Source organism: Schistocerca gregaria, chromosome 1 (assembly GCF_023897955.1).
Source record: "Schistocerca gregaria isolate iqSchGreg1 chromosome 1, iqSchGreg1.2, whole genome shotgun sequence".
Classification (NCBI taxonomy): Eukaryota; Metazoa; Arthropoda; class Insecta; order Orthoptera; family Acrididae; genus Schistocerca; species Schistocerca gregaria.
The window spans coordinates 897,745,772-897,771,616 of record NC_064920.1 but is presented as its reverse complement, the minus strand read 5'-3'; the positions used below and the strand labels follow the sequence as shown (position 1 = coordinate 897,771,616).

At 38.8% G+C, this 25,845-nt stretch overlaps 1 protein-coding gene across 2 annotated transcripts in view; it reads right to left on the bottom strand.

Moving 5' to 3' along the window:
* The window catches only part of LOC126274306 (solute carrier family 12 member 8), a 167,968-nt gene that overhangs the window by 83,232 nt on the left and 58,891 nt on the right, over window positions 1-25,845 (bottom strand). For both annotated transcript variants that reach the window (XM_049977103.1, XM_049977102.1), the window contains exons 6-8: window positions 15,035-15,236; window positions 6,595-6,695; window positions 1,226-1,359 (exon numbers count right to left, since the gene is read on the bottom strand). In XM_049977103.1, coding sequence (XP_049833060.1) covers window positions 1,226-1,359; window positions 6,595-6,695; window positions 15,035-15,236 — 437 coding nt within the window. The remainder of the gene's footprint in view (window positions 1-1,225; window positions 1,360-6,594; window positions 6,696-15,034; window positions 15,237-25,845) is intronic.

Genomic DNA, 25,845 nt, shown 5'->3' with positions numbered 1-25,845 from the left:
ACAGCAAGGCTGTTTTGGTTATTGTTACAAGGCCAGATTAGTCAATCATCCAGACTGTTGCCCCTGCAACTACTGAAAAGGCTGCTGCCCCTCTTCAGGAACCAGACGTTTGTCTGGCCTCTCAACAGATACCCCTCCGTTGCGGTTGCACCTACGGTGCGGCTATCTGTATCACTGAGGCACGCAAGCCTCCCCACCAACGGCAAGTCCATGGTTCCACACTATATTTCCACCATAACATATGGGAGCCTGTGCCTTTGCAAGATAAGGAGTTCACAGAACACAATGGCCTCAAAAGAACATGCAAGAAACCTGACCATTAGCAACTTACCTACTGAATGTTGTCCTCACAGACCATGCACAGCAGATGTTGCTCTCACACACGTGTAGGTTTTTGTATCACTGGTTGTGAATTTGGGAGGAATTACTATTTGTTCAGATGGCAGGTAGACAATATGAACAACTTCTGAAATGGGAATTCATGTGCATCATGAGATTTGCACGGAGTGTAGTTAACAATAGAGCCATATTCACCACTCTGAGTGAGGTAACAGCATTGGGAGACAAAAGCGATTGTGCATGTTTATTAACTCTGATAAAGGGCTTTGACCTGGAGTCCAGCAATTATCTATTTTTTCTTTAGGTGCCTGCTGATGACTGCTTTGCATGTCTTATTTGACAAATCCGCAATTTATTGTCTTAATCATATTTCAAAATTTACAACATAATTTGCAGATTAAATTATATGATAGCCACCTACCACATTTTCTTCAATTTCTTTGCACCATGAAGGAAACTGCACCTCGTCAACAGAACAAAGCCATTTTTTTCCTCCATTTCAGCACAGAAGTGTGAGATATATATTTTCAGAAGTTCTCCACAATATTCAGTGAAGAGACCATACCAAAAATTTGTGAAATGTATAGAAAATTTCCAACAACAGAGTAGAAGTGACGTACAGAAACAAACATGCTTGAATATACAGGACTGGCCGAAAGTCACAAAGGGGCAAAGGAGTTATAACTGCACGTAACTTTTTTTATTCATTCTTTTCTCCTTTCTTATCTTTCAAAGTATGACAGAAGATGATTGACCATCCTTGAGTCTATGAAATATACATGGAAATTATTGATAAATAAAAACGTTAATCACACTTCATGACTTCTGACCAACTTTGTAGCTGTAACTGATATAATAAAAATTTCACATAGCTGTTTCCACTTACCCCTCGTCCTAATATTTGTATGATAGGTATAACATTCTCATTGGCAACTGACTGTAGGACACGTGGTGTACCGTACATTGCCCCAAGGCAGCTGGACATTGAAGAGACGTACAAACCAGCTAGCAATAAAACACCTGTAACAATTTCATGCATTGTCAGAAGTGTAAATGATAATACCTTATGGTCAAGCACACAAATGTAACAAATACTAGCAAATACTGATCAAAGAAGACCAAGCCATTTAAAAAGAAAGAAAAACTAAATAAACAGAACAATACAGAAATGCCTGACAAAGTCCTGAATATATCGGACTGTGCATTTTTAATAGCTATGAAAATACTTGTAGGTTTCAAAATGAAAAATGTGGGGCACATGTAATAGATAATAGTACGAAGGTGAACTACTCATGCATCAATTACATAATGCTTGCGCTCCACATCTTTAATTTTAAATCTTACAAGTATTTTCATAGTTATTAAAAATTCACAATCACAAATTTTCAGAACTATCTGGATTGGGTCAGGAATCTGAATGGGGCTAGGAGAAATTCCTTTATATTTATTAGTCCAATTTAAAAATGTGATATACTAAAATTTCATTTTTATTTAAGTAATTATTTTCTGCTTTCTAATCTTGTGTATGCGAAATATTTCAATCAATTTAAATTAAAACATTTTTATGATCTTACAACTAAGACATGAGGTAAATTTCAGGTTTTTTCTCTTCACCTGTGTCAACCATTATACTGCTTCCTCCTAGATTAATCTTGTAAAAAGACTGTGAAAGTAAAAATTAGAGAATCGAGCTCACATGTAGGACTACCAGTAATCAGTCATACTGTAAACCATTCACAACTGGAACAGAAAAATGGGGAAATGGCAATCGTACACAAAATACTCTCTACCACACACCAGACAAGAAAGCGAGTTGATATAGCACTGTCATCAAGTTATGAGCTTTGGTGAAAGTTTCAAGGCTCTACTAGTTCATTGGTAAGTTAGTTTAAAATCAACTTCAAAATTTGTACTGGGCACTGGGCAGAGAAACAGACAAGAGAGCTACCTAATAAAAACATAATAAAAATGATTGTCACCTCTCTCTTGTGAGTCTAATTTTGACACATAAGTTGCTCTTCTGTATCATATAGGAATTCTCCAACAGAATTAAAAACACCCTAAACCTAGCTATGCATGGTTACTTCTTACTGTTTGGGGGAGAGGGGGGAGGGGGGGGGGGGGGAAGAAGCAGACAGACTATGCTAGTGTCCAAAATTAGAGCAACAAATGGAAATTTTAGAACGTTGGATTTCTTTTACCACAAAACAGTATAAACAGGAGATAATAAAGTAGAAACAATGTAAAGAACACAGAACATCATCAACTGCAACATGCATAACGGTACACAAAAATGTTCTTCATTTTTTTTTTCCAACTTAATGGATTTGCACAAACATTCTGACAACTGGTTAATATGTTCAGTATGGGGTGTGACCACCTCTGGCATCAATACAGACCTGACAATGAAGGGACATGCTGTGAATGATGTCATCAGTCACATGTTGATGCAATACCACCAATTCTTCCTGCAGACAAACTCCCAAGTCTTGGAGAGTGGTTGTTGGATGCTGACGTGATGCAATATGCTTCCCTACTGCATTCCAGACACGCTCTACAGTATTCAAATTGGGGGAGTGAGCAGGCCATGCCATGTTTAAGAAAAAACTGCCCATTAGATCCCAAGATCTCCTCAAGGTATCTCAAAGCAGTTAAATCTTGCTGGTTTCACCCATACAATTTCACGAAGAAGTGTCTGAGTGGTCAACATAATCCCTGGCCACACCATTATGGATCCTCCTCAGTATTGGTCCCTTTGCACAATATTTGTGTCCCAAAATCATGTTCCACATACCCTCCAGATGAGAATCTGTTGAGAATCACCCTCCAGACCAAATCGGGATTCATCTGTGAAAAGAACATTGGCCCACCGCTCGACCGTTCAGGTGGCATGTTGACAGCTCCACTCTAGATGTTCTCTTCTGTGAAGACATGCCAGAGATAAACATACAGCAGCCCTCCAACAATACAGGCCACTCTGCAGGAGCCTTCCATACACCATTTTTCTCCATACAACATGTCCATGCAATGCTGCGAGATCAGATGCCAGTTGTAGTGCAGTAATAAGGTAGTACTGTCATGCCCACACATGGTCGGCCCTGTCTTGGTCAATCAGATACAGTTTCGGTCTTTATAAACTGTCAACTCATCAGAGAAACAACAGAATAATTCACATTAAGCCATCGGGTCCCATCAGTTTGCGATTCTCCTGCTTTCATCTTCATATGGCCCTCCACAGCAAAGAGTATGTAGGCTTCTTCTCTGTGCCATAATGCACCATCTGTGACTGTGTACACAGCGACTGTTTATGTGAGACTACCCTGCAAACACTACCCTGTTTGATATGTGCCCTGACATCATTGCTGGAGTGGTTGTCCGTTGATTGGGATGCCATCTACCGTGTAGAACATGATTGTCGCAACATCTGCTCATAGTTTGTGTGATTATATCATGAGGACACAGGATGGAGAAATAGCAGTTTGTTGCTTTAAGTTTGGACACCAGCATATTTACCATTACTTTACTGTCTAATTCACTCAAAAGAGTTATGAAAAAGTGATAATGTGAACAGTTTTAAGATTGGTTGTGCCAGCATTGTTATGTGCTTCCAAATCAATTAATGTTGTTTAAGATAGTATTTATTAAAGCTATGGCTTGGATTTGATTTTTTTAAATTAATCCATGTTTCTGCCTTTTATTACATCTGTAATGTGAGCTTGTATCATGATGTGTACATCCAGTTACTGTTTAGTTGCAGGCAAAGACAATGATCATGTGTGGGTGAGTCGTCCTTGTGAAGGTGTGTGTGTTGTCTATTTTAGAAAAAGGCCGTTTGGCCAAAAGTTCAACATGTATGGCAGCCTTTTTGTTGTGTCTGTCTGCGACTCAACATCTTCTCTATATGGTGAGTAGCATTCTTTCCTTTTCATTTATATAATTACAAACAGCAGAGAGCCTGTAACACTTCCCTGGGTAACACCAGATATCACTTCTGTTTGACTTGATGACTTTCCATAAATTACTGTGAGCTGTGAGCTTTCTAACAGGAAATCATGAATCCAGTTGCACAACTGAGACGATACTTCACAGGCATGCAATTTAAACAATACTATAATCCAAAGAATGGCTTCACAGGCTTTAAGGTCAAAGGGTTCCTAGCTTATGTCACACCCCTACACTGGAAACTACTGCCAAATAACAGTGAGTTGCTGTAGCTGCTAGCATCCATAGTCAAACTCTTCTATTAAGCAAAAATAATTTAATAACAAAACAAACAATTATGGTGAGCAATAGTGAGTGAGAATTATGGTCCACCTACGACCCAAGTTGAAACAAGGCCCCGGGAGTAGGCAACATTCCATTAGAACTGCTGATAGCCTTGGGAGAGCCAGTCATGAGAGAACTATACCATCTGGTGAGAAAGACGTATGAGACAGATGAAATACCCACAGACTTCAAGAAGAATATAATAATTCCAATCCTAAAGAAAGCAGGTGTTGACAGATGTGAAAATTACTAAACTATCAGTTTAGTAAGTCATGGCTGCAAAATGCTAACACGAATTCTTTAGAGATGAATGGAAAAACTGGTAGAAGCCGACCTCAGAGAAGATAAGTTTGAATTCCATAGAAATGCTGAAATATGTGAGGCAATGCTGACCCTACAACTTATCTTAGAAGACAGATTAAGGAAAGACAAATCTACATTTCTAGCATTCGTAGATTTAGAGAAAGCTTTTGACAATGTTGACTGAAATACTCTCTTTCAAATTCTGAAAGTGGTATGGGTAAAATACAGGGAGTGAAAGGCTATTTACAATTTGTACAGAAACCAGATGGCAGTTATAAGAGTCGAGGGGCATGAGAGGGAGGCAGTGGTTGGAAAGGGAGTGAGTAGTCTATCCCTGATGTTATTCAATCTGTACATTGAGCAAGCACTAAAGGAAACAAAAGAAAAGTTTGGAGTAGTGATTTTAAAGTCCATGGAGAAGAAATAAAAACTCTGAGGTTTGCAATGACATAGTAATTCTGTCAGAGACAGCAAAGGACTCGGAAGAGCAGTTGAACAGAATGGACAGTGTCTTGAAAGGAGACTATAAGATGAATATCAACAGGAATAAAATGAGGATAATGGAATGAAGTCAAATTAAATGAAGTGATGCTGACAGAATTAGACGGGGAAATGAGACACTTAAAGTAGTAAATGAGTTTTGTTATTTGGGGAGCAAAATAAGTGATGATGGTCGAAGTAGAGAGGATATAAAAAGTAGACTGGCTATGACAAGGAAAGCGTTTCTGAAGGAGAAAAATTTGCTAACATTGAGTATACACTTAAGTGTCAGGAAGTCCTTTCTGAAAGTATTTGTATGGAGTGCAGCCATGTATGGATGTAAAACACGGGCGATAAATAGTTTAGATAAGAAGAGAATACAAACTTTTGAAATGTGGTGCTACAGAAGAATGCTGATGATTAGATGGAGACATTACATAACTAAAGAGTTGGTACTGAATAGAATTGAGGAGAAGAGGAATTTATGGTACAACTTGACTAGAAGAAGGAATCGGATGGTAAGACACGTTCTGAGACATCAAGGGATCACCAATTTAGTACTGGAGGGAAGCGTGGAGGGTAAAAATCATAGAGGGAGGACAAGAGATGAATTCACTAAGCAAATTCAGAAGAACGTAGGTTGCAACAATTACTCAGAGATGAAGAAACTTGCATAGGGTAGAACAGCATGGAAAGCTGCATCGAACTAGTTTGTCAACTAAAGACCACAACAACAACAACAAGGGGACAAAAATAATGGTTTGGTGTACGCGAGAATTACTTTCTCAGTTAAGTATTACAGAAAATTGATGAGGCACCTGACACACGCTGCTTTCCACTACCCTTTAGCTCACAAGAAGTCATTAATTCCATCCTTACGACGTGTTCATTATATGTTTACACACTTTTGATTATTCCAGCATCTGTGTCAAAGTGAAACTTTATATTTATGAAACAACCAGTTACAATTATATTAAAATAACAGGCATTTGCTTGCACAGAAAGAATCAAGTCAGTAGCTTAGAAGTCTGTAGTGGCCAGCTCCATTGGTTAGTTGAAGCAGAGAATCATAGTATCCCTAAGCAAAAGTTCCACAGTGCACAATCTCATACCAGCATAGTTATAGGGGCTGTAGATGTAGAAATTTGCAGCAAGGATTTAGAAATAATATTTAAAAAATGAACTGGACTTAAAAATTTTACTTACTAACAATAGAAACTTTAGAGGCAATCATGAAGTCTGTGAGTAAAACATAGCGTTGACATGTTGATCCCAGGAACAGCACAAAAATCAGATAGAGCAGTGTCCTGTAGACAAATGAAAAATATTAGTTAATAATGGACACATTATTATCTTGAATTTAAATAAATAAATAATACATGCAAGTTTCCATAAAACAGGTATATTCAATTCTGAACATGAAAGTGTACAACACAAATGAACGATTATTAATGTATGGAAAAAGAATTAAAAAGTAAAGCAACAGTTTCAAAATTATGGGTGTGAATGTTGACGGGAGTTTAAACTGGGGGAAAAATTGGAGCTTGTTACACAACTCTTTTCTGCCACTCTTGCACTCTGTGCAATTGCGAGCATTGACAGAAACAAATCAGCAAATTAAATACTTTGCTTCTTTCCATTAAATAACAGCTTATGGAATTAAATCCTGGAATATCTCAACTTTAGGGAAGAACACTTTCATAGCAAAAAAGGAAATAAGAGTAAGACAGGGTATTCATTTATATGACTGCCTTCTAAATAATTATTTAATGAGTTAGATACATCAACTGCAGCACTACAATGTGTATACTGTAATATAACAGACAATAAACACGCAATATAAAATACAATACCCATTTTTAATGTACTATATGATACACAGACATGAGTACTGTAATATCTTATTACTACCATTCACATTTTGTCATTCATCAAGTTAAAAAAATTAATTATGCAATACAGCTAATTTCAGAATGACAATGTTAATTCCATTTACTATTTACTCCACAATGTAACAAAAAACCAGGTGAACTAACATGAACAACTCTGCAATAAGATCTCGTGACACTTTTACAAACTGAAACAATTATGAAATTAAAAAGTAATTTACCCACCTTATGAAAGTAATTGTTTGCAGACCACATTATGAAAAATTTCACACAGAAAACAAATGTTGTCAGAATGTGTCAAACATTTTCTGCCCTTTTGCAAAGCCCATTGCTGTCCTTGAATGCATGTATGCAACTTCCTGTTATAAGTTTATTAGCTTGAGTAGGGACCTGCATAATTGTTATATTCCAGTTTTACAAGCAACTTTGTGGGGAGGCCAACCATAACTCAGAGACATTGTGAATAACAATAATAGCACTCAACACTCGATAACCATTCAAATTATCATATAAATTATAATAATTATGACAATGATAAAAATTCAAAAGCCACATAGCTGCATGAAGGAGCTTTATTCATAACCATTGGTTTCACATCAATATAGACGAATCTTAAGTTTTATAATAGCTACATTTCCATACTGCAGATGGACAGTTACAGAGTTCCAGATTTGGGGAAGTTGTCCAATTTAAGAGTCAAACCAAATGTGTGGGCTGTCATAATAATATTGAGTACAACTGAAAGATGCTTGTCAAAATGTATGAAGCATGAATTTTGAACAAGCCAGGCCAGATAACATACCAAAGGATATATTGTAAGATCTGATAGACACCAGGTGCATAAAACCAATATAAATAAAACTTAAAATGCCATGTGATGTGTGTACTCCTGCCATCTTTCTAAGAGACCAATGTGTTGCAAGCAGCCTGTGGAAGCTAGTAATACACTGGCTTTGGTTTTTGTTCACTAGAATGATATCTGCTCTACTGTTTGCAGCTGATCTGCTAACTGGAACTATGTAATCAGCTTGTATTTCAATATCTGTGTATTTAGGCTACGGAATGGTGTGTGTGTGTGTGTTTTTATTCAATATATTTAATATTTGTGGGCACACCAGCATCATCAAAGTCTCCACTCAGAGAACTCAAGGGACAGAAGGGAATAATTGTGTGGATGAGAGACAAGACAGTTTGGTTTAGAACTTGTGACCACATGGGTGTGTTTTATGATGCTTTACAAATGAAGTATTATTGCTACACCATCATGTTGTACATTCACACATCATGTGGTACATTCCCTGCACCCACTAGACGAATTTACCGCATGTTTAATTACTAGCCCATTAATGGGATGAAATGTTCCATATCAGGTCACAATGTTAACACTGTCCAATGTGCTGCACCTTTGCAGAAGGATAATGAGGCAAAAGAGCCCATAGAAGCTGCACAAATCCACTGGGCACTTCTGCAACATACACTTCACTGCTAATAGGACTAAATAACAGTGATTATGCAAGTTAACCCCTTACAACTTACTTCACAAAAGGATACAGCATATTGTAGAACAGCCATAGTCTTTTGCTGTGTTGCCTATGATATGTTCAGTGCTAAGCTGGCTGAAACTCAATACGACTGATCTTACTCTTCAGAACCTTGTGGCAAACACTCTTTGGAATACAAGTAGTGCAAGCAATATTATTGACACTTCTGCAAGGTATTGCTGGATGGTCACATGGATTTATACAAATAAGTAACTGGAGAGTGTGAGTGGAGTTGGGAATGTGTACAGTGAAAAATAGCCTCACAAACTAATTTACTGTGATCTGTTCTATTATTTGTGTGTGTCAAATAAATGTCTGCAGACATAGATATGAAACGGACAATAAGGCCTCAGATTCTCTATGTGTGTGACACAAAGAAATGGATCTAGTGCTGGCAGTAGTATTACAAATTGTGACAGCTGCCACAATGTCAACTTATGCCACAGCAGGAAGAGCAAGAAATGCAATATAATCAGACATTTGAAGAGAATGATCTCCTGCTTAATTACTAGCAGTATCAGTTTCAACTGATCCATAATCTGTTTATCTGGGCCAAAGCATTTTACTTTTCTTTTATTATACAAGCTCGACCCCCTAGTGGACTCCTTGCTCTTATCTTCTACAGAAGCAGTTTTTCTCAAGTGCTTACTATTGCAGTCAGACCTATCCAATGCATCAGAACTGGTGGTTCCTTCTCACCTGAGGATGAATGGCAGACAATGGCAGGCTTGTAATACTATGGCAGGAGATGGATGTGAGTACATGCTGCAAGGCAGTCTTGCACCTTAGCACAAGGTGCCGCTCACTGCTGAGTTTACATGGGATACAGCTTGGCTAACTATGCCTCTTAGAACTGGATCTAATTTCCTCAAAAATCCAGATCGTCAGAGAGTGTGGTTATGTTGGTCACTGGGAGCTCCAACACTAAACTTGTAACGAAGCCCATCAAGAAAATAGATGGAAAGTTAAAAAATAAGGCCAGTGATGAATCAGTATGTTTGCTTGGAAAGGTCTTGTCCTCAATGTGGAGGATGTTCTGCCAGCAGCTCCTGAGCATGATGAATGCTGATGGCTGAAAAATTGCAGCTCATGTTGGTATAAAAGATGCTTTCACATGGGTTCAAAGGTTATCCTTGGCTCCTTTCGATGGCTGGCTAAATAAGTTAAGACAGCTATCCCCTCAAGTGATGCAGAAATATGCTTCTGGACTTGGAGCATGGTTCCCTTTACTGACAGTTTGGAGCCAAACGGATGGCTTAAACCAGATTCTCAGAACATTCAAAAGCAATCTTAAATGTGGTTTTTTGTACTCCCCTGGTGAGTTGAAAATTGTAGGGGCCTCACTTTAATATGTCAGATGTACATAACCAGAGTATATGTGGCACAGAAATATGGTTCTTCTATCAGAACTGGGAGATGGGAACTTGCCCTTCAATATATCCTCTCTTCCCGTTACCCACCTGGCCTCAACCTCCGCTAATCTCAAGTTGCCGCCGCTCATACCTCACCTGTCTTTCAACAACATCTTTGACTCTGTACTTCTGCCTCGACTGACATCTCTGCCCAAACTCTTTGCGTTTACAAATGTCTGCTTGTGACTGTGTATGTGCAGATGGATATGTGTGTGTGTGCACGCGAGTGTATACCTGTCCTTTTTCCCCCCTAAGGTAAGTCTTTCCACTCCCGAGATTGGAATGACTCCTTACCCTCTCCCTTAAAACCCACATCCTTTCGTCTTTCCCTCTCCTTCCCTCTTTCCTGATGAAGCAACCGCGGGTTGCGAAAGCTTGATATTTGTGTGTGTGTTTTTTATTGTGTCAATCTACCAGTGCTTTCCCGTTTGGTAAGCCACAGCATCTTTTTTTAATATATATATATATATATCGGTTGCATACAGTAACTCAGGTATTATGTGTTACCACATTACACTGTTTCCTTTACAGAAGAGGTTGATCTAGAACATCCCTATTCACTAGACTGTCACTGATGGAACTACATAATCTCTAGAGGGGAAATTATGTAAGGGGGGTACCTAGGGGACAGCATCTCTGCCTTTTATCAACAGATATACTGTTCACTTGAAACTAACAGTGAACCTGAGCCAGGAGCCAGTGTGATTCACCTCTACTGTTGGAAAGCCATGTACAATCCACATCAGGTCAAATCAGATGCAGAAGGGGAGGAGTCTACTTATCACCAGTAATTCAAACATATAAGGAACATTGATACCCCAAAGAGAAATGGTGCAAGGTGGATGTGTTATTAGGCAGGGATTTCTGAGATACTGTTCAAACAATATTAGGAAATACCAACTTTAAAACAACTTCGCAATATACATTGTACAGAATTGGACTTTAAAGCTATCAAAGAAACTCTAACAAGGAGAAGGTGTGGGCGTCGAGGATGGGGATGAGTATCTGAGAACAAACAGAATGATGACATTGTTTAAAATGCAACCTATCTCACCCTACAGCTGTTCACTCTAGTGGCTCTTCAGAAAGTGGATGAGGTGGATTTACTTACCATCCATTAAAATGGCCTCAGTTTTCAAAACAGAATGAAATCACAGTGAGTATGGGGCCAGACAAGTTTGTTGAGAGACACGGGATTGCTATCTGGATAAAGCAATTTTTTTTTACAGCTTTTTCTTTATTTTTTTCTCTGTTTTAACTTTTAAATAACAACTGATAACCACCTTCGTTATGTTGGTTAAAAACATATGACTAAGGGATGAAAAACAAATTTATTTATAATGCTACAATTTAAAATTTTTACAGTGATATTCATGATAGAAACACTCAAAACATAAACTGTTCTTGTGCCGTGATCATTATACATAAAGGACATCTGCCATAGTAGAATTTAAGGAGAAATTTATGCCACTAACATTCAGAAATATACTGGTTTCATATGCTAAATCTGTATCCATACATCGGCTTCTAACCTAAATTCAGTGATCTTCTCCATTATTTCCAGTTGTGTTCACTAATGCATTTAGTTGCTGACAGAAATAAGATTATCCCATAACTTGCATCAAATCCAAGATCCCAACAGTGTCAGTGTAGCACAATATACACTGGCTACCTCACCATTCCATTGAATGGTGCCATTTAGAAGGACGATAATTCATGTCAACCAATTCCTCCAAAATTACATACATCAAGACTCAGTATTAGCCCTTAGTGCTCTTTAACATTTACATTGCTGATAAGCCAGAAACAGCCAGTAAGAAATTTGCTTATACTATTGACTGGGCCATAGCAATTTCGTTTCACTTCTTTCCTTTCAGCTACTCCGCACCTTCTCTCATGCCCTCCATCTAAACTGCAACACTTCACTGTCTGCCACTCCCACCATACTATCCCTCCCCCTCCCTGCCCCAGCCACTCCCATCATGCACTGGTGCTGCTGCTCGTAGTGTGGTTTCAGTTCTTTAAGACTGCACATGTTGTGCAAATTGTGTGTTTGTTTGTGTGTTTGTATGTGTGTGTGTGTGTGTGTGTGTGTGTGTGTGTGTGTGTGTGTGTGTGTGTGTGCTGACAAAGGCCTTAATGGCCAAAACCTATAATTGTGTGAATCTTTTTGTTGTGCCTATCGCAACTCAGCGTCACCGCTACAAGGTGAGTAGCAACTTTCCTTCTCTGGTATTGTTAAATTCCATCCTGGATTTTCCATTGTTTTATTTATTTCTCAACATAGACACCCTAGTGACGAACACATTTCACCCAATGAGAGAACAGTTTGTTTATACTGGCACTGTAAAATGTCTAACTTTGTTGATGGGGCCACACTCCCACCTCTGCTGGCACTGCTTCATGTCTATCAGAGTGAAGTCCTCAAAGGTGTTCTTTAACTTTTGGAAACAGACGAAAATTGGATGGGACCAAGTTGGGCGTGTATGGAAGATGGTCAATGACAGTGAACACAAGGCGTTTAATTCTTGCAGCACACGTGTGTGGTCTGGCATTGTCATGCTGAAGGACAGGGTGCTCCATGTGTGGATGAACTCTTCAATTTCATGATTTCGATTACGGCATGTTGTTTCACATGCAATGACATAGCTACATTACACACCATCATGTTACACACTACAATTTGGAGCCCTCTGCAGGGTTGCTACTTCCATCAGTGAAGCAGAAAAGTCAACTGAGTAATATGCATAACATGTAATACCTCGAAAGTTATTAGTTGGTTGGTTGGGGGAAGGGGACCAAACAGTGAGGTCATCAGTCCCATCAGAATAGAGAAGGACTGGAAAGGAAGTCGGCCATGCATTTTCAAAGGAACCATCCTTTGAAAGCGATTTCAAGAAATCACGGAAAACCTAATTCATGATGGACAGACGCGGGCTTGAAATGTCATCCTCCTGAATGCAAGTCTGGTGTGCTAACCACTGCACAACCTCGCTTGGTCAACTATTGCCGAGAACACAATAAAATAATTTGGAGGCCTTACTTTTTAACACACCATCATAATAGAAGACATAGCAGAAATAACATTAGTTGTGGTATTGTAGAGTTGCACTATAAAACACTGCAGGCAATATGTCATCTGCTCAGGGCTACAGACTTCTCAAAAAGTTTCTTGATTTATAGAGACTAGGCATATTGTCTAACTGAAACACAGTGGCTGCCTTGTAATGAAAACCCTGTATTGTAATGTAGCTAGTAATAAAACAGTTCTGGTGTGCATTTAAAAATTTGGACGTATGCTCAGACACACATATCAATATCTTGATATCTCTCATTATCCTCTTAAGAGATGCCATTTAGGTACACTTTAAGAGCTCCAAAAAAATATTTTCTATACTGTTATGATATCTTTTCTCTGTATGTTTCATCGGTTTAGCGTACACTTGCAACTGAAAGTGATGACTTTGCTACTTGTGGATCACGTTTGCAGATGGCATCACCATCTGCTTCTTGTGGACATTTATGTGACATACACCTGAAACTATTTAATTTTTTACTGGTTTCCACTCTGAGAAGACTTTCCTCTGTAAGCAACTTTATATTGTGATTATTTTTAGTCTTATGTTTAAGATTTAAGTGAGACTAAATTTATACTATTATGTAGCTATGGTAGCCGGTAGTTCCATGGAGTAAGGGGTCTGGAGGAATGAGGGCACAGAACTCAAGGACAGTGGATCCAGTGAAAGAATTATAGAATTACTATACTGAGCTGCAAGGTAGTTGTGTCAAATTACTTCTTGAACCACAAATATGAAACAGACACTCAGTTAAACTGATGAGGACACAGTTAGTTCAGCTGCTGAGTTTCTGCTAGTCTTAGATCTTGTACAGGATTTTCAGACAGCAGACAGAACGTTGTCAGATATTCACTATCTCTGTGTAAGGACTTTGTCACACTTGTGGAAACACCTCAATTATGAAAGATAAAATGTAAGAATAAAAATTCCCTGGAATATTTGTTTTTCTGTTAAATAGCAGAGTTAACACTTTTGTCTTACAACAGTGGAACAGGGACTTTTAATGTGAAAACCATTCAAAAACTGTGACCATCACAGTCAGCAAACCAAGAGATACATTTTGAAAATTACTAGATAAACAAATGGATTGCAGAACAGACTAGAGTGGAGGACATAATTACAACACTAATGAGAAAAAATGATGATGGACAAGGCATGCACCAGATGTGTCAATGTTGTATGGACCAAGGAAGAAGTCCTTTAAGGGACTACCTAGGATTTTTATGTATCGCCCATCACTTCTCTCACCTCTGGCAATGTTTGTTAGTGTGAAGAATGCCAAGTTGGTTCAAAGATTGGAGGAAGGTCAGGCCTATGACCTCCAACAGGACCATGCCTATTAAAGCTCTGTGGTGTTCAAATAAATCTTCAGACTGATGACATTTTCACTAACTACTTAAGAGACAAGAAATGGCAACCTAATACATGAACAGTTACATAAGAAAAAGTGCACAAGCAAGGTGAGTGTTTACAGCAATCTATGAAGAAACCTAGAGGTGGCTTTCTCCAGCAGAGGATGTAAAGTGCTTCTTGTTGCTGTTGCTGATGCTAATGGTGATACATCATCTAGATAGGTTTGTGAAGTACAGTGTGGGAGTTTTTTAACCAGTTCTATTTTATTTTCCCTTTTTGTGTTCAAAAGAACATGTCCTCTACTGGTATATACTGAGATTAACTTAGTCAGCAGCAGTTCACTCATGCATACTTATCTATGACACTACACTTACCCAGTACCCATTGCAGCAAGAGTTCCATTTGGGATATCCCGTGAAGGGTAACGAAGATCTCCACTCATATTGATGCCTGCCATTACCCCAGTTACAGTGGGAAAGAAAACGCCAAACACTGTGAACCAGCTGTAGCCATCATGGTAATCAGGAAACGTATTATCTGTCAGTCGCCCTGTCATCCAACCAGTAAAACCACTTGCTGCAAGAAGAAAGAAATATGAAAACACGTAAAAATGTTCTTATTGTACGTATTAACATGTGCAAATATTATATATTCTGCTGCCACAAGTGTTTCCAGTACCTCAAAAAAATCAATATTAATTTCTCTTACTTGATAATTTGAAGTCTATGGGACCTAATGGAAAGGTGTGAAAGAGGGTAATAATGGATCAGTTATGAAGTGGGGGCTATACACAGTACAATGCAATGTTAACTGCCAATAGTAAAAATTTCAGAATACAATAACAGTGAAATCATCGGTTTTATTCATGAAAATATGTGAAATATAGTAGTAGACATTACTATTTTCTTAATTAATGTGTGTAACAGTTGTCAACAGACATAATAAAAAGACCATCAATAGCCAGGCAACTCATAAATCCTCATAACAAGCTATAAGCAATCAGCAAAACAGCTCAAGGAAGAAAATTTTCAACAGTGGTGAAAACTTCAAAGAACATTACACATACACAACGTGGTCAAATACCCTGAAGAATTTTATTGACAGTGATAATGGGTGCAGAAGTCTACACTTACATTTAAGCTATAAGCACACTAATATCAGCTTGAAGAAATAGAAAACAATATTTTAGCAATCCCTCCAAGGTCAAAAAGGCAACAATTCTGTGTTGAAAAGGATACAAACATCTTAAAAATGACCAAAATTCATTTAAAGAGACAAAAAAGAATACAGAAATAAATTAAACACAATTTAAAAATAACATACATAAACTGATATATTACCTTTAAATAGTTCATTTCAAACTGCCAACAGCCATTGACATATGTTGGAAGAAACATAAAATTACTTAATTACTACTGGTTTCAAATATTCAATGCTTGTCTGGAAATAATTATAGATGTACGATGGTAATTCCAAAAGTACGCCAACAAAATCTTCTGAGGGCAATTTATTTTTAGGCAATGTGCCACACTGTGGTACACTTTACTTTTCAAAACAGCTTTCATACTTAATGAAACATCTGTTCCACTGGTACGAAAGAACATTGGCATTTTCACAGAAGACATCTACCTCAATCTCGTGACTTTTTTTAGGATATTTACTAGCTGTGAATTGTTTAACCCCAAAATGCTCCTACAGAAAAGATGCAAGTGGATATATTTTAATATGTTCTGCATTATAGACAAAAATTCATTTCGAAGTGAATTAACCATGGTGGATTGGCTTGCTTGCCTCAACAATACAGACAGCCATATTGGACGGGTATCTGTTGGGAGGCCAGACAAATGTGTGGTTCCTGAAGTTGGGCAGCAGCCTTTTCAGAAGTTGCAGGGGCAACAGTCTCTATGACTGACTGATATGGTGTTGTAACATTAGCAAACACAGCCTTGCTGTGCTGGTACTACGAACAGCTGAAAGGAATAGTCATACTTTTTCCTGAGGGCATGCAGCTCTATTGCATTATTAAATGTTGAGAGCATCCTTTTGGGTAAAATATTCCAGAGGTAAAACAGTCCCCTAATCAGATCTCTAGGTGGGGACTTCTCAGCAGGACGTTGTCATCAGAAGAGAAGGGCAGGAGGGAGGGAGGGAGGGAGGGAGGGAGGGAGGGAGGGAGGGAGGGAGGGAGGGAGGGAGGGAGGGAGGGAGGGAGGGAGGGAGGGAGGGAGGGAGGGAGGGTGGGAGGGAGGGTGGGAGGGAGGGAGGGATGGGGGGAAGAGGAGGGGATTAGTGCGTGGTATGTTAGATCCCTTAATCAGGAAGGTAAGTTAGAAAATTTAAAAAGAGAAATGGATAGGTCGCAGGATGAATGGCATTCCTCGTTAGGTAATTACAGAGTTATTAATACAAATTCAAATAGGGATCATGCAGGATTAGATCTAATAATGAATAAGAAAATATGATCAAGGGTAGGCTGCTACAAACAGCACACTGAATGCATTATCGTAGCCAAGACAGACTCGAAGTCAACATCCATCACAATTGTAAAAGTTTGTATGTCAACCACTCATAGCTCCACAGATGATGAAGGGACTGAAGAAATGTATAATTACTCAGGTAGTTAAAGAAGACGAAAATTTAACTGTGATGGGGGACTGGAATTTGGTAGTAGGGAAAAGAAGAGAAGGAAAAATAGTAGGTGAACATGGATTGTGGGGAAGGAATGAAACGGGAAGCCACCTGGATAAATTTTTCACAAAGCACAATCTGATCATCTTTAACACTTGATTTAAGAATCATGAATGAAATCTGTATACATGAAAGAGAACTGGAGACTCTGAAAGATTTCAGATTGATTATGTAATGGTAAGACAGATATTTCGGAACCAGGTTTTAAACTATAAGATATTTCCAGGGGCGGATTTGGACTCCGACCATAATTTATTGGTTATGAATTGTAGATCAAAACTCAATAAATTGCAAAAAGGTAGGAAATTAAGGAGATGGGACATGGATAAGGCGGTTGCTGAGAGGGAGCACTAGGCAATGACTGATTACAACAGGGAAAGGAATACAGTAGAAGATGGATGGATAGCTTCAAGACATGAAATAGTGAAAGCAGCAGAAGATAAATAATTATAAAGACAAGCTCTAAGAGAAATCCTTGGATATCACAGCAAATATTGAAGTAAACTGATGAAAGGAGAAAACATAAAAAACCAATAAATAAAGCAGGCTAAAGGGAATAAAAACATTTAAAAATGAGACTGACAGAAGTGCAAAATGCTAAGTAGGCATGGTGAGGTGACAAAATTAAAGACTGACTTATTCTGGTCTTTGTATACGTTTCCCTCTTCCTCACACATAAGATTTTAATTTTCTTTGTTATTCATGTCTCTCTTGCTTTTTTTAAAATGAATTTTCTGGATATCCTTTCAGGGAAGTTGCTTTCAAATACTGACATAAATCTGCTGTGGAACAAATTGCTTTTGACATTAGCATCTCTTTCTATATACATCTCATCCCATACTACCTCTTTTAATTTATTCTTAAAATACTGCATCTTGTTCTCATTAATAAACTACACTTCTGTCTATGTCCTGCTTCAAGTATGAAGGTGTATTGTTTATTCCCATTACTTGTGCACCATGATCAGTGTCCATTAACTACTGGTTACACAATAACTGTTTCAACCTGAGCACTGTCTGTAAGAATGGTCCTAATGCTTTCCTGCACATGAACTGGAAAATCAACCACTGAAAAGAGACTTAAACATCCAAACAATGATTCCAGTTCATTTTTGCTGTTCATATACTTTAAGAAATTACATTGAAATCTCCAAAAACAACTGTTTCTCCTTGTGTGAATGAAAGGTAGCTCAACAACACATCTAGATTCCTCATAAATAGGTGGAAGTTTCTTAGAGGCAATCTGTAGACTGTTACAAACTACAAGGAAAGTAATCTGCACTAACAACACACACCGCATGCTCCTAAGTTCTGATCTACACAAAATGGCCCTTTTGTGATATAATTTCTTTCAATACTCTCTGCCTCTAGCATGACTAGCCTAAAATATGAGTCTCTCTGACTCCAGTAAGCACAGGGATTTGCCCTGTGTGCTTGTGGCCCTCCTTACACTTTCTAGAAAATACTCAGTTAATCTGTCCCCTCCTATTCAGCTGCATGCCATATTTTGTGAATCTCCATCCTCCCAATGGCAGCAACAGGTATTTAGTCAAAAGCAATTTGTGTTTACAAGGCTGACTGCTGTGATAATTCAGGGCTGGTCATATTTCTGGAAAACCTCATCATAGCTCTGGAAAGCCTCCACAAACCATACATAAGTGTATGCTGTTGCTGCAGGGAATACACAAAAATACGGAATCACCAGAAACACAATTCATTGCCATCCAGTCCAGGATGATGTGGGCTATTCGGACAGGGGCCCTGTTGTTTTGGAATACAGAATCACCTGTGGGGAACAAATCACGGAATAGCATAACATGGCTCCTCAAACATCAATGAGCCACGCTATGTTTTATTCTTCGAACGTAACCTCAGCCAAAAGTTGGAAACAGTGTGAAACAAGACTTATCCAACGAAATGGCTTTCTTGCATTGCTCCATAGTCCAGGTTTTAAGGCTTCAGCACCATGTTTTCCTGTTAAGACTTTTGCATCATTGAGGAGTGATTTTGCAATAGCAGCTAGCCTGGCAATTCCCTGCTTATGGAGCTCCCTTTGGGTTCTTTTGGTGCTGACATGGTTCACAACTGTGACATTCAGTTCTGTGATGACATTTTCACCTGTCATTCTCTTATTTTTCGTCACAATCCTTTTCAACAACTGTCTGTCACAATCACTCAACACACCTTTCCATCCATTTTGTCACATGACAGGTGATGCCTTAGGTCCATTTTGTGACATAACAGATGTTTTTCTGTACGCAACATAAAGCTTTGATACGGTGCCTCTTGAAACATCAAGCACTTCAGTTACTCTGGTTGCAGAAGCATCCACCATTCAATCACAAACAACTACATTTGAAGGCACTAATCTGTGGCTTAATGCACTCTAAACTACACAGAACACTCAAACTTTCTCATTTTGAATTTTATTACACAGAAAACTGTTCTGACCATGACTTGACACCTGCAATGTATTGAGCACTTTGTACAGGTTCTAATGCTGCAGATCAATCTTTGGTTAAGTAACCATCTTCTGTAACTGAACAATTCACATTTATTTCATTGTCTTGTTTTCTTATCAGGCTTTGTCACCACAAGAATTGTGGGGTTTCCTTGTAGTTCTTGCTTTTGACAGTTAGTGTTTGCCAAGAAGGTGTCTTCTTTAATTATAATGAAATGTGTTAAAACTTGACTGTTAGTTCTTCCTGCCGACCGTCTCCGGCCATCCTGATTTAGGTTTTCCGTGATTTCCCTAAATCGCTTCAGGCAAATGCCGGGATGGTTCCTTTGAAAGGGCACAGCCGATTTCCTTCCCAATCCTTCCCTCACTCGAGCTTGCGCTCCGTCTCTAATGACCTCATTGTTGACGGGACGTTAAACACTAATCTCCTCCTCCTCTCTCTTCCTGCCGACCACAGGACACTACATTTTTTGCATACTGCCCAGGCCCTGAAAAGGTTGCATGAGGCTGATCTCTCAGTTACACCTTCTAAGGTCAATTTAGTGCATAAGCAGATCTCCTTTTTGGGCACATACTTCCTGCTGAAAGAGTCCGTATCAATCATACTGATCAGCAATGTACTCTAGTGGTACAGAAATTTCCAAGACCCGAGAGCAAGAAGGATATCAACAAGTTCATTGGTATAGTGATTTTTTTTCATAAGTTGATCTCATTTTGCACAACTGGCTGCACCTCTTAACTGGTTAAAGCAGAAAGGGTGACCTTTTATTTGGGCAACATCCCAGCAGACAACTTTGGACACGTGAAAATGGCTTTAGCCATTGCATCTGATTTTAATTGCCAATTTACACTGCAGATTGGTATTGCTGCTGTCTTGCTTCAGGAAGTTAGTGGAGAACGGAAGCCTATAGCTTGTGCCTCCCAGGCATTAAATGGGGGGGGGGGGGGGGGCTGCTTACAAATTAGAATTGGTTGTATTGCTTGGCCTTGAAAATTTTTAATTCTCTAACATAGACAATTTTTATTGGAAACTGAAAACCAAGCATTGTCCTGGGTGGTGGCTCGTCCGTGTAAGATGCGAAGGCTTGCTACGTGGGCGGTGTGGATATTGATTTTCTGCTTTGAGGTCTGACACATGAGGGGAACTTATAGTCAGGTAGCTGATGCCTAAGCCAGATGTTTCAACCTGAGCAGGAACCGGCAAAGTTGGGGCCCGAAGAATCTAATGAAATGTGTGTTTGTACTGGATGAAGTACCTGACCTATTTAACGATCTGGGCAGTAACAAGTCAATGACCCACAGTCAGGTCCAATTAAGGGCCACTGAAAAGTCCAATTAAGGGCCACTGAAAAGCACGGGAGGTGGTTCCCAGGTATGTACTGAAGGAGGAGATCATATGTTACATTACCCATCACAACTGAAAACCTAAGATTTTTCTGCAACATGATTTGGATCCTGCCATATTTGAGTATTTTCATGAATCCCCTTGTCGGGGGAGGGGGGCTCTTAAGCATCTTTAAGACTCTAATGAAAACTAAGAAGAACTTTATGTGCCTGAACCTAAATAAGGAGGTAAGGTAGTTGGGTAGCCAATGCCAAGAGTGCCTTAGAGCTAATCCTAAGCCTAATTTCAAGAAAGGTGCATTAAGTTCTTACAGGGCAGAACATACCATGGGAAAGCTTTTTATTGGCTACATAGGGTCCCTTCCCACACACTCAACAGGGAAATAATTACTTATTGGTTTTGTAAATGCATTCTCTCAATTTGTTTGTTTGTCTCCAAGTACAGCTCAAGCCATGATTCAACATTTGTATACGGTTTTCTCTGTTTTTGGGGCACCTAGGGTGCAAGTAAGTGATAATGCTCAAGCATTTTTATTGAGAGAGTTGAAGAAGTTTTGTTTTGGCAATGCCATTTGCAATGTAACTACTATGCCATACTACCCGCAGCCACCATTTGCAGAATGCATGAATCTCAATTTGAAATATGCCCTTATCAGATTTCATTTGGATGCTCACACTCGGTGGGGCCAGTCAATAGGGTGGTTGACCCTACCATTGAATACTGTGCAGGAGGAGGTCCATCAATCTATGCATGCTAGTCTCATGTTTGGCTTACCTGTTAATTCACCATTGTCTAATATATTGTCTATCAGCGATATATTGCCCGCTGATGGCAGCCCTGAAACTATAAGGAAGAACTGGCAAGTCACCAGGAACACTATCCCGCATGCACATAGAAGGGAGGCTGTGTGCTACAACAAGTGTAGGTGTCCAATCACTCTGCACATTGGCAGTCAGGTTTCCTTGACAAACTTTTGGGCACAGAGTAAGGGCATTGATAAATTCACATTTAAACTGATGCTACATTGTTTGTATCCCTACAAAGTGACCAAGGGCCTTTCCCCAGTTATGTTCCTGGTTTGTAAGAAATCTGGTGGTAAACCGAAAAAAGTACACATTCACACATTACCCAGTTGAAGGTGGTAAGCAATCAGGCTGTAGGGGAGCGGTCAAGTAATTGCGTCACAATCTCCTCCACAAGAGTTTTGGTTTAAAGAGAGAAATGTTATTAAAACTGCAGAAGAAAGCAAAATAATTACAGAATTTAAATTAATGTAAAAACTTGATGAAAAAAAACAATAGTATTTGGAAAGACACCAAATCACTGCACAGACAAGTTGAAGAGCAACAGGTAGGCACATAAAAAAAGTTTAGAATCACAGCTCTGCTATTAATCTTCTATGCTTCATAAAAGCACATATGCAATGGATCCACACACGCACATACACATGCAAGCATGCACAAATATGGCCTCACAACAATATCAAAACGTACTTATTCATAACTCAGCTCAAAGGAAATCATGAATGCTGAATTAAACAATTTAAACAGAATGTGTGTTGGTATTGAGTTGCATACTGCAGTCATCATTTGATGAGCTACGCCACACATGATGTGGGACTTTCTAGTACCTGATAGACACTCTGGGCCATAATGAATCTTCTGGTCAGACCTAAAGGCATTCAGCACTGAAACTGTCTTTGATCTTCCTCATACCATTCATATGTATAACTGGCATGCAGTCCCGAAGAGCTATGTGCTAGAGGTAATGTGCAAGCATCCTCATTGGTGACTCATGAAATGTGGTAAGAGAAATCTCACAAAAAGGATCATAACAGAGGCACTGGTATACTTGGGGGCACTCCTTTTTGGTGTCAGATTTTGCTAGTGTCAGAGGTCACTTCGAGGCTATGCCTAAGGCTCTGGTATACTACATGGTATATACTCTCAAAGTTGTTTTGTGGCTTACTGACTGCTTAACAAACGTGTATTCGTAGTTTGAATGTGTGGTAATGCATTAATGTCAATGTTAGTGACTCATCAAATGCTATGAAAGTAATCCTACCAATATGAGTACTCTTAGTGTTAGCATCTTGGATTTCAGGGAACCTGGTTGAGAAGGTGCATTTGACAGTGGGCAGAGTGGACCAACTTGGATCTGGATCCATGTTCACTGTGTGGATACTTCACTGGCATCACCTTAATGAGATTCTGATGCTTTCACCACTGGGAATTGGTGAAGGTTTTTCTCTCTTGAATGTACGATACTACAAGATTTCTCAGGGCTGGTTTCCAAAAAAGGGAGTTTAAGCTAGGACCACCCAGGCACAACTGCTGACAAACTGTTTGATTGCTAACCAACAGAAGACACACTGTGGGTGGTTTCGTTTCTAGATACAACTCAAGATAAACTAAGGTCCTCTGAACTGGAGAAAATGAAAAGTTGGACTTGAGTTTTAGTATTAAGATAACTGCTTTCTTCTCAAAATCAGAGGGGCTGACAGAACACACATGGCCATTTTTTTTGGCTGCCAGAGAGGTGGAAGAGCAATTAAGGATTGGAGGGAAGGTATAAATATGAGGATCAGAATGGAAAATAGGAACACATAGTGGTCAAGGAGGAACCAGAAAGGTTTAAGGAAAAATGTGGGTGGTGGATACTGGTTGTAGTTGATTAAACAACTGAAATCAAGATAAATGAAAATAATTTGGAGAAGCATTGTGGCAGTTAGCAAGTGACTGCACTCTGTGCAGCTAGCTAGTTTATACCAAGGCTAAAGTAGTGCCATTGTTTTTTTTAATCTCTATAAACCACATCGTTACCACACTATAGAAATCCATTGCTGAAGTCAATGAGGGAGTACAATATGCACCGAAACAAGAGATAATTTTGAGATCACATGAACTAGAACAACACCAACAACATAATTGTCTAAGAGTGTTTGGACTACAGGAAGAATGTGAATGTTCATCAAACTTGCCTGTAAAAAGTTTGGCATAGAAGATACAGGCAGGAACCAAAAATGAGATCCAGAAAGCTAAATTCCACAACCTAGATCTAAAATCAGTAGATTTTGAAAACATTCAGTTTTTAGGGAGAAGAATGATTTAACAAAATCATGAGTGACACCACAAGTATTGTAAGGATTTAGTAACAGTGTTCCTGGACACTTAGAAGGCACATGGCAGCGTGGAGAGAAACCAGGTCTGGGAAACACTTCAGAAAAGGGGAAATGGAAGACTGACTATGAGAAGAAATAAAGGATATGTATCAAGGAAGGGCAAGTTGTTTGTACAAAAGGCTAAATTTATGGTACAAACTGGCAGTACAGTATTGATCAAAATTTTACGCAAAAGAGTATGAAATGACGACAACAAGGTGGAATTAGATATGAGCAGCAATGGATATAAGTACTAGAGGTGAAGTACTAAAGAAAGTGGAAAGCTTCAACTATGTGGGAAGCAGAATTGAAGACTGTGGGACATATAACAGTGACAGGGGAAGGCAAACATATGGATTCTTGTAGAGAGTAAGGAGCCTCGGCTGGAGTAAGGATGTACCACCAGAAAGCAAACAAGCATTATTGTGAGCATATTATGCTCTAGTATTCATGTTTGAATTGGGAACAATGGTAATGAAGAAAAAGCAGATGAGCAGGACTTAGGCATGCAAGATGAAATTTCAATGAAGTAGGATAGGAGATCCTGTAATGGGAAGAATGAGAAATGACACCATTAGAGATATAGTGAAGGAGAAGCCCATGCAAAAGACCATAGAAAAAAATCAAGATTGATATGGTATGGGCTTGTTAAAAGAACAAGGATAAGCTAAATACCAAGTCAATCTCATGAAATGACAACAGCAGGCAAGAGACCTAGAGAAAGACCAAGACACAGCTGTATCATTGGAGTGAATAAATGTGTGAAGAAGAAGAAGAAGAAGAGGAGGAGATAAGGCAGGGATGGGACGGAGAGGGCAAAATGGTGAGAGGATAGGAAAAAATGGAGAGACTTAAATAGGACCAGCCAGAAGTAAAAACAGAAGAAGTCACTACATGACAGGATCTTACATATGAAAGGGCGAAAATATTGAACAGTGTCATCTCCCTGTTTGGGGAGCAAAATGTAGCGACCAGTGAAATAACACAATTCCAAAGATAGCAGGAGAAAATAAATCAGTCAGCAGTGACACCGAACTTAAAAACATAAGGTCAGTGAGTTCAAAATGATGTTGATGATTTTTTATTTTGTATCATTTTTCCTAACAGCTTTTCTTTTGTTTATCGTCTAATTGTCTGGAATTACTTTTACTCCTGGTTATTAACATGGCATTCAACAATCGCACTTTCAATGTTAATATTGTCTTAAATTAACTATTTTCTCATCATATCTTCTATAATTACCTCCTAATTATTAATCTACAGTTAGTTTTTGTTTTATTTATTACTAATACAGTCTTCAAGACACATAGGTCTTAAATAGAAATAAACTTCTAGGATTTACAACTTTATAACATTTTCCAAGTCCCACAATATTTCATCGAAACAAGTATTTGACACATCATCAGTGGTGGTACTTGCTATCACCACTGTTGCAAGACAAGATGGCTGATGTTCACGTAATGGCATCAAAACATATTGGCACCATAAGCAGTTATTAAGGCCAATCCACACTGGCCATCACGTCACATCCC